This window comes from Leishmania panamensis (assembly GCF_000755165.1).
Source record: "Leishmania panamensis strain MHOM/PA/94/PSC-1 chromosome 26 sequence".
NCBI lineage: Eukaryota > Euglenozoa > Kinetoplastea > Trypanosomatida > Trypanosomatidae > Leishmania > Leishmania panamensis.
In genome coordinates, this window is record NC_025872.1 from 438,379 (window position 1) to 451,396 (window position 13,018).

The 13,018-nt window shown below is 58.0% G+C and overlaps 4 protein-coding genes across 4 annotated transcripts; all 4 read left to right on the forward strand.

Annotated features, from left to right (window-relative positions):
- Positions 1-725: 725 nt before the first annotated feature.
- LPMP_261310 (hypothetical protein) lies at positions 726-2,042 on the forward strand (the record flags this gene model as incomplete). The annotated part of the gene is made up of 1 exon (XM_010701649.1): positions 726-2,042. The coding sequence occupies one exon, from the start codon at positions 726-728 to the stop codon at positions 2,040-2,042; it is 1,317 nt and encodes a 438-aa protein (XP_010699951.1).
- A 1,614-nt stretch (positions 2,043-3,656) lies between these two features.
- LPMP_261320 (DNA ligase k alpha, putative) lies at positions 3,657-5,561 on the forward strand (the record flags this gene model as incomplete). Its single annotated transcript, XM_010701650.1, has 1 exon — positions 3,657-5,561. One exon carries the CDS (start codon positions 3,657-3,659, stop codon positions 5,559-5,561), a length of 1,905 nt encoding a protein of 634 aa, XP_010699952.1.
- Positions 5,562-7,800: 2,239 nt separating this feature from the next.
- Positions 7,801-9,234, forward strand: LPMP_261330 (mitochondrial DNA ligase, putative; the record flags this gene model as incomplete). The annotated part of the gene is made up of 1 exon (XM_010701651.1): positions 7,801-9,234. The coding sequence occupies one exon, from the start codon at positions 7,801-7,803 to the stop codon at positions 9,232-9,234; it is 1,434 nt and encodes a 477-aa protein (XP_010699953.1).
- Positions 9,235-10,438: 1,204 nt separating this feature from the next.
- On the forward strand, positions 10,439-12,094 carry LPMP_261340 (hypothetical protein; the record flags this gene model as incomplete). The annotated part of the gene is made up of 1 exon (XM_010701652.1): positions 10,439-12,094. One exon carries the CDS (start codon positions 10,439-10,441, stop codon positions 12,092-12,094), a length of 1,656 nt encoding a protein of 551 aa, XP_010699954.1.
- Between the last annotated feature and the right edge of the window lie 924 nt (positions 12,095-13,018).

The window sequence follows — 13,018 nt, forward strand, 5'->3', positions numbered from 1 at the left end:
CGCCATCTGCCGCTTGGTGGTGGAGACACGGCGGCGTCATCCGTGAAGTGGGCCCTCCTCTCTCTCGTCTTTCCTTCTGTAACCGCGCATGTCTTGAAGAGGCCGATAAAAGCGAAAAAGCGCAAGCAGAAGATGACCTGCAGTCACCCTGAAGGACATTCATTCTTATGAGTGGTGGTCGCTCGCACTTGTCGTCTTCAGTAGGTGGGATAAGCAAGCTGGGAAGAGGAGCGGCGCTTGGTTACAGGCTTGGGCTTGCGTCTAGGTATGAGTTGGCGGGTAGATGCATCATCGCCCCTCTCCACTTGCCCCACCTCACCAGAAAAGCTCCGTCGCTGTCTCGACTTCGCTTGCGCTCTGTGTAATGGTCGATTCTCGTGAAAAGGCTGGCAAAAGAAGAAGGCCTCATAGAACGCCGATGGGTGACTCGCGCATGGCCCGTACTTCCTCCCCCCCCCTGCTTCACCGAGGCACGACAACTAGCACCACCCTGTGTCTCTGCTCTGCACCCGCGCACCCCTTCCCTCACCCTCCATATCCCTCGCAGGCATGCGCGCTCTCCTCTTCCCCCCCCCCTGCACAGCACGTCCGCTTTCTTTGTTGTAATGACGCCAGTCTGAGGGGGTACAACGGAGCACTTGTGATGTTCACTCCACTCCACACACACACTCACACACACTCGTTTGATCCTCCTCGTCTTTCGCTGCTTTACACTGAAACCTGCGATGATGCTGCGCACGCATGCTCGCCTCCCCGCCCGATGGCCGACAGCGCTGGCGAGAGCCTCTCGTAGTTCACCTGCTTCAGATGCGTGGGTGCCTAGTTGGAATGCGTTCTTCGATGAGCTACAGTTGCAAGAGGACTTGGACAGAGGCGGCGCTGACAAAGCAAGCAACGCGAGATCTGGCGCACTCCCAGCGCCGCTACTTCGGTCTATTGCGCAGCATTGGGTAGACCAAACACTCCTTACGGTGGCATCCGCCCGTCTCGCCGAGGTGTACCCGCCTGCGCGCGCGAACATTTTGAGAGGGGTGTGCGAGGCTGCAGAGTCACCTCTGTCATCTTTGTCGTCGCCAGTGGCGCCGTTGGGGGGACTGGAGTTGCTGCTGGCCACGTGGAGTGCGCACATGCTGCTTGCCGTACTTCACACACCGCATCAGGCGTCGGCCGCCGCATCCTCACATAGAATTCAGAGCTGCAGGTATACAGCACCTGGCACCGTCAGCACAGCACTGGCGGACTGCCTGGAAAAGGATGTTGCCCCTGTTCTCCACTACCTGACCACATTTGCAACACCACCGATCCCCACGCCTGTGATACATCATCATCATCATCATCGCTTGTGTGCACCAACACACGCTTTGCGCCATGCACTGGTGCTCCTCCTAGCCAGCTTCGTGACGACGTGGGGTGAGGCGCCGCACAATAAAACACCATCGTCTACAAGGGTGAGTACGTTGACAAGGCAGGAGCGTGCTCTGGCACTAGAACTTTGTCGTTGCATTGCTGCGTTTAATGGGGACGATACGGCAGTGGAGAGCATCCTGAGAAGAGAACACCGAGGCGATCTCAGTGCACAAGCTCACTCGCGCGGTGCTCGAGCAGAGGCGACAGGGTTGCCTACCACCTCGCTAGAGGCAGTAACAGAGGCGCAGTTTGCGCTTGTAAAGGCTGCCCTTTCGGATATGCTAACCCCTGAAGACCACAGTGACGGCAGCGTGGCAAGCACTCCTGTTCACGCGAGAGACGCTGAAGCAGGTAATGGTCCTCTGTGGAAGGCATGCAAGGTGTGGATTGCTGATGCCCTTGATCAGCAGAAGCAGCAGCAGCAGCAACATCGCGCATCATCGGACACTAAACCTCGCGTCCCCCGCAGCGCCTTCGTCACCGCAGCGGGTGCCGGTGCGGTCTCACCATCTTCACCCTTCGCCGGCATCACCGGGGTGCACAGGGAAGAGGAGGAAGCTGTTGACGTTCTCGACCGGGTGAACGATCAACTCAACCAGGTGGCCCGCAGTAGCACCGTGAACATTAATGTCTGACTAGCGTTGAGTAGAGCTGCGATGTCCGACTATGTATCCGTGTGAGGGTCTACTCATGTCTGTGTACGCATGTGTGTGTATTTGCCTCACGAGTGAAGGGAGAAAGAGCGCTTCTCTGCCGCTTGGGAAAGAGGTGCCTGCTCCCTCACTCCCCTTCACTTCCAGCAGGGCAAATAAGCGTTACAGGGCTAAGCGTGTCTAGGGTACCAGTTGGTAGCCTCGGCAGGCTGGGCTAAAGCGGAGAGAAAGGAAGGTTTTGCGCATCGACACGCTCTGTCGCCTCCCACCCCTTATGGCAGGAACACGTACAAGGAGCATCACAGCACATGAAGTCAACGCAGCGCACGAAGGGCGGAAAGAACACTGGTCCCCGTCTGTTGCCCCTTGGTGGACTCCCAACTCCACCCCCCCCCCTTCTCCTTGCACACCCGCTGCACATCGTTTGACCGCCTCTCCATCTTCTTTACTGCCGCTTCTCGCTCCTAAATACCGTGTGGGCTCACCCCACCCCCTACCCCTACTCCCTTCACCGCCGGTCATAATCGCATACACGTGCTACCCTCCACAGGCACTGCCACACTGCCCAAGCACACGCACACGCAGACAGACGCATTCACAGACACGCGCGCACGGACCCCTTCCTCCTCGCTGCTTCTCCCTCCTGACTCTGTGGTTTCTTTCACCCAAGGGCTGAGGGAACCTGCACCACCTATAGAGAGGCGCGAGAGGAGACGGACACACGTGCACGGAACACACAGAGACCTAAGAAGCAGAAGTGGGAGGCCCTCCTGCATAGACAGAGACTCAATACACACAACACTGAGAGAAAGAAGGTGAGCGCGTGCAAAACGATCCAACACGGCTGCACTTCACTTTGAGAAGTCCGCAGGAGCACAAGGACGCGGAGAGGGACGTACAGCTGCAGCAGCAGGCACCATCTTTCTCTGTGTGTGTGTGTCTTTGCCTGTTTCTGATTGGGAAAAGCAACTACACGCGCAAGCTCCCCAAATCACGTCGTCATCAAGCGCTTGCTCACTACCTCTCTCTCTCACACCTACTACATTGCCCCTTTAAGAGAGTGACGTGGGTCCTTTGTCCGAGCTTGCGCATCGCTGCTGTCACCTTCCTCCGTGCGGCAGCTGCGCCTGCTGAGGTCTTGTGCTGCGTCGGTGACGTTGTTTTCCTGTTTGAGCTATTACGTGCAGTGACAGCCGCACGTGTGTGCGGGGGCGTGTGCGCCCTTAACCGGTTTTTAAACCGATCAGCAAGACGCCCCACCCGCCCCCCTCCCCTCCCCATTGCGCAGACTACTCGCCGCCGCTGTTTCGCCTCTCCTTTGTAGGGCACACGTAAGCGCAACACAGAGAGGGAGAGCGAGAGAAAGAGAGAGAAGTGGAGGCAGAAAGCACAAGCACGACGCCGCCGGCTCTCTGGTGCTTCGTCTTTATTCCCCGCCGCGTGGTGACACAGAACGGGTGTGCTTGCCTGCTGCTCGCTGATTATTTGCAGTATCGATCAGAAGCACAAGTGCACGTCCTCCAGCTTCCTCTTTGTCGCTCGCACGAATATTTGTAAACTTCCACGCAGCGCCGCACACATCAACTCAGAAAGATGATGAAGGCGACTGTGTTACTACGTCTGGGCGGCGGCGGCGGCAGTGGCTTAATTGGGCGTCCGACGCTGCTGCGACGGCAGACGGCGAAGCGGGTGGCAACGACGAAGGCGAAAGGCACTACAACGGGCGGGCGAAATAAAAAAGCGACTGCACCGACAGCAGACGGCGGTTGGTGCTCACACAAGCTGTCCTTAGCAGACTTCCACCCCGCCATCGCCCGCACATGGATCGCGGCGGCGTCGAACAAAATGCTGCAGCCGCAGCACGTCACCCCTGACAGTCGCAAACTGGCGTGGTGGATTTGCCCGTCTTGCCATCATCAGCACAATAAACGCATCGATCGGCACCTCGCCGCCGGTGGTGCGTGTCCACAGTGCGGAGCAAAGCCCACCTTGGACGTCGGTAGGTCCGCGAGGAAGGATGCGTCAAGTCCCCGTAGCGCCAGCAATGCCGCCTCGCTATCGACAAAGACGAAACGAACCACCGCTGCGTCGGCGCAGAAGTCCGTTCCGGCTGTAGCAGTGCTTCGCCATCGCTGCCGCCCCAGCTCGACGCTTGACACCATCGCCGCTCCGAACGCAAACCTTCTCAGCAAGAGCGTGGCCGATGGTCAGTACCTTCGGGTGCAGGAGACGCGTAACCTGCTGCCGATGCTGGCAAAGAGCTACGATAAGGAGCGTTGGAAGATCGCGTCCGACGAGGTGCTGCAGGTGTCACCAAAACTGGACGGCATTCGCTGCGTCGCCGCGTACAGGGTAGACACAAAGCAGGTGCTCTTCTTCAGCCGCTCGGGCACACTGTTCGAGTGCTGTGACGACGCCATCGAGCCAGCCCTGCGGCACCTCTTCGAGAAGGACCCGACGCTCGTGCTTGACGGCGAGCTGTATAACGACTCCGTCAACCTGGTGCAGCTTAGCACCGTGCGTACAGCAGCAGGAAAATCGCCCCGGCTGTCCCCCACGGCGGCGCTGTCTGAGGAAGACCCGGTGTCGGCCTTCTACAATTCACTCCTCGCTGCTGCATACGGGAACAAGAAGCACAAGCACAACTCGGTAGCCGCCGCTGGTGTGGCGCAGACAGATCTGCCGGCAGTGATCCGCTTCGACCAGCTCACATCGGCGATCCGAACGACACGTCAATGGCTCACCCCTGAAGTTTCGGCTTTGCAGCGCCAGTTGCAGTACCACGTCTTTGACATCCTTTACAGTCGTGAGTTCCCCGGCGGGCGCGGGTCGGCGGTGCCGTTCAGTGTTCGCTACGGCGTCCTTGAGCGACTGCTGGCATCCGTGACAGTCCACAACTTAGCGCACATTTCAAGGTACGATCCGCTAGTGCTGAGGCGTGTGCCGAGCTACTTGTGCACCATCGACGCCGTCGACACCGTGCTGCATGCGGCCATGAGAGTCGGCTACGAGGGTATCATGATTCGCCGCGAGTGCCGGGGCGCCACGACGGTTGCCGACAGGGACCGCAACAAGAAGTTAGAGTCGGCAATCAAGAAGATCAAGCGGGGCTCTGCGTCCAATGAAGGCAAAGCCAGAGCGGGCGCCGCGACGGAGAATAGTGACGGTGGCTATGGCTACGGACAGCGCAGCAGCACGTTGCTCAAGTACAAGGTGATGCAGGACGCAGAGTATGTCATTGTAGGTGCAGTGGAAGGCTCCGGCAAGTGGAAAGGCTTCCTCGGCTCTTTCATCTGCGTGACGCCGGATAAGAAGCACCGCTTCACTGTCACCCCAGCCAGCACCGATGCCGAGAAGCGGCGCATGTGGCAGTCATGGAAGACGGCGTACAAGGGGAAGGTGCTGACGGTGCAGTACCAGGAAATCACCCCAGACGGCGTCCCGCGCTTCCCCGTGGGCAAGTGCGTTCGCGGCGCAGCGGACGGGCACGATTGGCTGTAGCCTTTTCTCGGGCAGCAGCAGTGAAATGGGTAAGGGAACTCGAGGGAGGCAGCGTGTGATGGCGGTGGAGCGGGGTGAGAAGCATGACGCTGTGTAACAACCTCCCGCCCTCTCTTTCTCTTCCTCCATTCCCCTCTTCAAGTTCGCGAGTACACGGACACCCTCACATGCGTGGTGGTATCGTACGCGCACCTCAAGCATTGACCGCCTCATGTGTTGGTCTTGGTGATCTTTCGTAAGCCCTCGACCACAAAGTCCCTCACTCCTTGGCCGCCACCTTTGCCTTCTACCCGCACCGAGTCTGGTGAGACTCCTTGGACACATCATCCCACAGCCATATCTGGTCCAATACCCTCTACTGCTCTCACGCATGCTGTGGTGGCCCACCACGCTGTTCGCCTTTCCACACATCCTCCTGGCCTTGATCGTAGACGCACCTTCACTGTATCAACGCCTCTCTAACTCTACGCGGGTCCCCTTCCCTTCTTTCTCTCGCTGTTTTATATGTCGATTTCGTCCTGCTGCCGGCTGCGTCTATTCGGTCTCGCGCCTTTACTCTTTTGTATGCCTGGGTGGGTGGGTGTGGTGGGAGGGGAGTGAGGGATGCGGGGATGGGAGGCGGGTCTGCCTCGCCACACCACCACCACTCGCCTTCCTCTCGCACCATCGCCCCCCCCCCCACTTATTCTCGCATCCATTCCAACCTGCGCCCCACTGCCCACGCTGAACTTCTCTCCCCATCTCGCCTTCTCGCTTAGCGGTGCCTCGTCGGTGAATTTCTAAATTCAGGGGAAGAGGGCGCGAGCGAGAAGAGGACAAGAGAGGGGAGGGGGGTTAAAGCCGTGAAGGGCATGTGCCGTGCTGTCCTGTTGCCTTTTCTTTGCCTGTTCACCTCACCTCACCTCTCTCTCTTTTGGGGGTTTCCTTCTCTCTTTTGTACACTTTCACTCTTCCCCCTCTCTCTCTCTCTTGTATCACTCACCGGCCATTCGCTCTTCGCCTTGTGTGAATGTGTGCGCGCGCGCGCGTTGCCGCTTTACTTTCTCTTCTTCTGCGTCCTTCACGCCTGTTGTGGCATCGCCCAGGCTGCAACAGCCGCGCGCCTCGTCGCTCTTGCTCTCCACGCTTTCAGTAAAGTTGTACCACAGGATCACACCATAATGAGTCTCAAGTCTTGTACTGCTACATGCACCAACCCTCTGCACCCGCCTCTTCTGTCGCTCTTTTCTCGGCTCTCTGGTCTCCCTCACGTTTGAGTAAACCATACGCGACTAGCCCAGTAACCCCTTTCCTGCCACAGTGATGCCTCACTCACCCCACTCCCACCCCCTCACCTTCGAACTGGCATTCAATGTTACATGAGTGTGAGAGACACCTTGAGCCACATTTCTCTGTGGAAACGGCGAAGCCACCGTCAACCGTCTCGTCGTCTCTCCGCTTCTCCTCCACCCCTCTCCCCATGGTATTTTCACTTACCTCGCTTCTTCTCGTTCTTACCCTCTCCTCTTGCCTCTCCTTCTCGCTCTCTCAAGCACATCCCCTTGGAGAGGTAGCGTGTTGCTCATTCTCTGTCTACCGCCGTCACCTCCGCCGTTCGTCCAGTGTAGTTCAACCATCACTGTCAGGGTCTCTCTTTTTCTCCCCCCCCCCCCCGCCCCACCTCTTTTGGCTGCGCACAGGCAAAATTGTAGATGCACGAGTGCAAACACATACTCACACTTACGCGTGCGCACAACATCATTCACTTCGATACATTTTCCCCATTTAGCGTGTCCGTCTCCCACTCATTCAAGCATGCATTCTCTCTCTTCCCAAGCACGCAACTAACTCATAGATACGAACCCTATTCCTCCCACTCCCCTCCTCTCTTTCTCTCCTCTTCAGCACACGTGACTTCCACATCCTCCGAGGCCTTACCTCATTTTACCCCACACACATACACACGTTGCACGGCGAGAGGAAACAACCGCGCCCTGCGTGCATCGACCTCCAGCAGCGCAGCCGTTCTCAGACGAGCGATTCTCGACGGCGCTATTTTTTTTTTTCGGGGGGGTGCTGTATGTACCACACGGAGGGCGAAGGTGCGCCAAGGCACGCAGTGCATCAGACGCAGATACAAGCGCACACACACGTACACACACACACGCGAGCGTGCATACACATACCATCCCAATATCATTTCATTGGATGATAAATGCTTCGCTGCCGCCGCCCGCTCCTCTCAACGCTGCCAGCAGACATGAGTAAGCTCTTTGGGGCCCGCGGTCGTCGCACACTACAACAGAAGCGCGTCTACGATCAACTGAAAAATACCACCATTCAGGATGCATTTCCTCACATCGCCGCCTGCTGGGTGGGGCCGTGCTGGGGCAGCGTGATGCAGACGCCATGCAACGTATCCCCCGTGTGCATGAAGATGGCGGTGTGGCGCTGCTCCAGCTGCTTGCAGGAGTTCGAGATGGTAGTGGGGCACTTCGTTGACGAGGGCGGCGTGTGCCCGCATTGTCATAACCCGCAGAAGAGGCTGGACAACGTGACGCTGCGCAACGCGCAGGGGGAGCTGGTGATCAAGAAACCCCAATACATAAAAGCGCCGCGCATGATTCACTCGAACTACCGTAGCGTGCTCTTCACCAATCCACACTGGGAGTCGCTGAACATTCAGCCCATGCTTGCGCAGCGCTGGGAGCTTGTAGTAGACGAGCTCACGAAGAGTAGCAATGGCGAGAATGGCACCACTCCCGACAAGCATCTGCTTCTCGCCTCCCCCAAGATCGACGGCATCCGCTGTATGATCGGGTACAACCAGAAGCTTCAGGAGGTTCAGTTCTTTTCCCGAGGCGGTATCGTTCTCGAGTGCTGTCACGGCCTCGTCCCGCAGCTACTGCCGCTCTTTAAGGAGGACCCAACGCTCATGCTGGACGGCGAGCTCTTCGCACCAGAATGCAACTTTGAGCAGCTCAACGGGCTCGTGCGCCGACTCAACAAGAAGTCCAGCCCAAAAGTCATGGAGGCGCAGGCACGGCTACTGGAGTACTTCGCCTTCGACATCATGTATAGTGCGCAGCTCTCGTCCCCGTCAGCCCCTTTCGACGAGCGTTATCAGCTGCTCAAGAAGCTCATCCCCGTCTGCGGAGCGAAGCGGATTAGCAACTACATCCACGACGACGCGAAGAAGAAGGTAATCCGCGCGAAGCACGGCAGTGTGGCCACGGCAGCAAACGGTCAGGCCGTGAAGATTTACCATGTCCCTGCCGCACAGGTCCACCCAAGCGATATGAAGGATGTACTGGACGAAGCGTGCTCGCAGGGCTTCGAGGGTGTCATGATCCGACTTCCCAAGTTCCCCTACGAACACGGCAAGCGCAGCTTTGGGTTGCTCAAGTACAAGCAGATGCACGACGCAGAGTTTAAGATTGTAGGCTTCGTGCCCGGAGAAGGCAAGTTTAAGGGTGCTCTTGGCGCCTTTATCTGCGAGACTAAGGACGGCAAACTATTCAACACACCACCCAAGGTCCCCTACAAGCGCCGCATCGAGCTGTGGGCGCATCGCAAGGAATTCCTCAGCAAGTACCTGACGGTCCAGTACCAGGAACTCTCCTCGCAGAATGTGCCGCGCTTCCCAATCGCCAAGGCCGTACGCGGTAGTGAGGATAGGCAAGATTGGCTGTGAAGAGAGTGCCGCACAGAGCGGTGCGCGCAGCAGCCTTCAATGCCACAAAGACAACATAAAGCGCGGCATGCCAACTACGAGAAGCGAGAGGCGATAGGGAAAAGGACGTCTACACACAGAGAGAGAGATGCAGAGGTACTGCCTTCATTCCCTCTCCCCACTTTTTCCTTCCCTTCCTTCCTAGGGGCGTGTGTGTATGGCCGTCGAGTGAGCTCTTCTGCTGTCGAGCGAGTGCCGCCATCAGCTTTTACCATAGAACCTAACTAGATGCGTCTGCTCCCCCTCCCCCCTCCCTCCTGCCCTCCGCTGTTTTGTGTGGCGCGCGTGTCGTGCATTTTTCTGCTCGTTGGTTTTAGGGATAGAGAGGAGGAGGAGGAGGAGGAGGAGGAAGGGAGGGGGGCTTTTTTGCCTCGTTATTCTCTCGTTGCGTGGGGGAGCATCGGTGGATCGGCGCGCCTGTGCATTTCTCTTATGCGCGTCGCTCCTCGCCCACAGGGCGCCCCCACGACAGCAGGAGTAAAGAATGCACAAGGCGTAAGGAATGGGCAGTCCTTTGCTGAAACAAACGGAAAGGAAGGGGGATGGATGAGCGTGCGTAGAAGGGGGGAGGCTCCGCGACGTCAGCTGCCGAGTGACGAGCACGTGTGTCTCACGTTGTCCTTTCCACTTTCCTCACTCCTTTACTACCACGCATGACCCACTGTGAGATGTAGCGTCGTCATCTCTTTCTCTAGAGAGGTGTGGTGCCCAACTGGATAAAGATGCGATTGCACACGCGTGGATGTGAGTGTCTGCGTTTGAGTTGCATCTGTGTGGCAGTTTTTTGCCCAGGTGCTCCTCTGATTTACCCATCGCCTCTTCTATTGAACTCACCTTGCACTAATTACCTCTCCTGCCTGCACAGCCTCTTTCCTCTCCACTTCCCCCCCCCCTCCTCCTCCTCCCGCTTTGTACGTTGGCTCCCGGGATATGCACGTACACACACGTACACACACACACACAGCGTTCAGTGCACCCACCCCTCCTTACTGTCTCTTCCATAATGCGACGCAGTCTCTGTCAGCGGGCATTCATCCCTCTTGACACCACTGGCCTCCGCGGCGTAGCCGATGGCGCTGCCCACAGGTGGCAGAAAAGAACGGCGGCTGTTGCTGGATTGCTAGCTGCGCAGTCGTCGTCGCTCAGCCATCTCGGTGTACGTCTCATGTCGGTATCCTCGTCTTTGCTTCGTGCGTACGTTAGCAAATGCAGCGGTGCCCGGCCCTCGGCGCCGCATTCCGGCAACGCCGTGCGCCACCTTTCGTACGTCACGAATGCATCGAACTTCGAGTCAGAGGTGCTGCAGTCACAGCAGGCCATCTGCCTTATCTACTACATCTCGAGTCGAAGCTGCTCTGCTTACTTGAAAACAGCAGAGAAGCTAGTGGACTCGATCAACGCTCAGACAGCAGGGCTCGAGGCACCAGGGTCGACAAGCAGCAGCGGCAGCAGTACAGCGAAGGTGGCATTGTCAGAGCTAGCCGTGGAGGTGAACGACAGACAGGTACCGGAAGACGCTGAGGGCAGCGCAACCTCGTCCATTCCGTCGTCAGCGTCAGCTGCTGCACCCACTCAGAGAACAAAGAAGATGGAGTGGCTGAAGCTCTGCATGATTAACGCTGATGAGAACCGCAATTTGGCCTCCGCCTTCTCGGTGGAGCGCGCGAAGCTTCCGATCACGTACTTCGTGATGCAAGGCACCATTGTTGATAAAGTTGTGGGCCACATTGCTGAGGCGCGACTGAACGGTATCCTCATTAAGTTCCTCGAGCACTACCAAAAGGAAATGAATGTGGATCTTCTAGCACGCCAGAGCAAGGCAAGCGGGACGAGTGGCACCAGCGCGAGCCCGCTGCCCTCCGCTGCAACGGCAGACCTGCTCAATGGGACTTCGACAACATTCCTGCAGGACAAGATCATGAACGCCCTAGTAGGCGCGGACATGATCCAGCTGCCTGAGGAAGCTGAGAAGCTTGACGGTCTGCGACGCACGTTGCAGGAGACGAAGAAGAAGGCGCACACAGAACTACAGGAGCTGCACAAGCAGCTTGGCATGGACGTGCGTCGCCTCACCGATGCTGAGATGCAGACCTACTACTTCAACGCCCCGCAGTTTCACGCGTTTGGTGTACTTTGTGCGCTTGAGGCGCTCTACCTCGCCCGGTCGTACGCGACGCTTGGCGATGTGGCGCGCGTCAACGTGGATTGGGCCCGTCGTGCCGTGCAGAAGGAATTTGAGCCCATCCAAGGCGACCCCGCGCTGCGACGGGTGCTGGCCTTGGTAGATGTGAACCTCGTTCGTGGTGAGCTACGCACAGCGGCGATGCTGGCGGTGCAGGATGCGAACCGGCTCGGCAGCGTCCTAGCTGCGAGGGGTGCGGACGATGTGCACGATGCGCAGCATCGCGACGCCCTAAAAGAGATGGAGACACTTATCGCTGGCCAGAGTCAGTACTGCGTAGACATGTTGCACATCATTGACGCCCACATCGATAGTCGAACACTTGATGGCAGCGCGTTTCCGTCTGCGGTTGTGGATCAGCTGTTTGAGCTGCTGAGGTGCAATCTGAAACTGAGTCGGACACGCCTGTCGCAGCCGTTGCGTGACGTAGGGACCGACGCGCCGGACGCCAGCAGTGCCGCAGAGAGCATGAAGGATCTCATGGACGGCAAGACGCCCGATACGACGGCGAAGCGCGTACGGATGGCACAGGCACGAGTGCCGCAAGTTCAAACGCTGATCATGTCTCTTCTCCAGCTCTATCCGGCAGATCTGAAGAGTCAAGACGCTCGGTCACGACTGGCTTCCCTCATTTACTGAGGGGAGGTGCTGCCATCAGGTGGCGAAGCTATCAGTACGCGTCCACAGGTCTCACAGCCAACGGCGTTGGTGTACACATTGGGGTGCACGCCTACGAGTGGACGCCTACGTCGTTGCCTCCGACCGTGACGAGGCAGCTCTTGTAGAGTCTCTCTACTCGCCCGCTCCCTCCTCTCCTCGCCTAACCAGGCGAAGCGTTGTTCCTCTCTTGATTGCGGAAGGGCCCTCTTCGAATAATGCTCACCAACACGCGTTGGCTTCCCCTTTGCTGGGAAACGGTTGGCCTTGTTGTCTCGTCCCCCTCCCCCCCCCCTCACCCTCTGTCCCGAATCGAGCAGGACATACACGAGAAGAGGAAGACAGGCATACGCAAGGCCAATGCCTTGACAGCGCTCATAGTCACGGCGTATAAGTATGGGTGCCCATGTGCGTGTGTGGGTAGTGTTAGTGTTTGAGCTCATCAGCAACCCTCAGAAGCAAGACAGTGAAGTCAGTCGCTGCATGGACATACTTTACCTCTCTTTCTTTCCCTCATCCCTCTCTTCCACCCACGCCCCTCTCGCGCGCGTGTGCGTCTTTCCTACGATGGATGGTAGTGGCAACTATGAGGATGACGGCAGCTGCTACTACTGCGCCAGCCTCCCCCCTCCTTCCCCTCTGCTGGAAGCATACACACATGAGGAGGGCGAAGCAAGCCAGCAAAAACAGCGACCCAGCGAAGCAGAGGCGGCAGATGCACAGCGCCAGCGCGGAGCGGCGTATCGCTCACACGCTGACACATACAGATGCGTCATTACTCACAAGCTGATTGGTAGTCTCCCCCCTCTTTCCGTCACGTCTGCCCCCCTTCTCCCTACAGTGTCGATCTCCTACCCTCTCCCCTCCTCTTTCGCACCTCAGCGAGGATGTAAGCCAGGCGCTGCA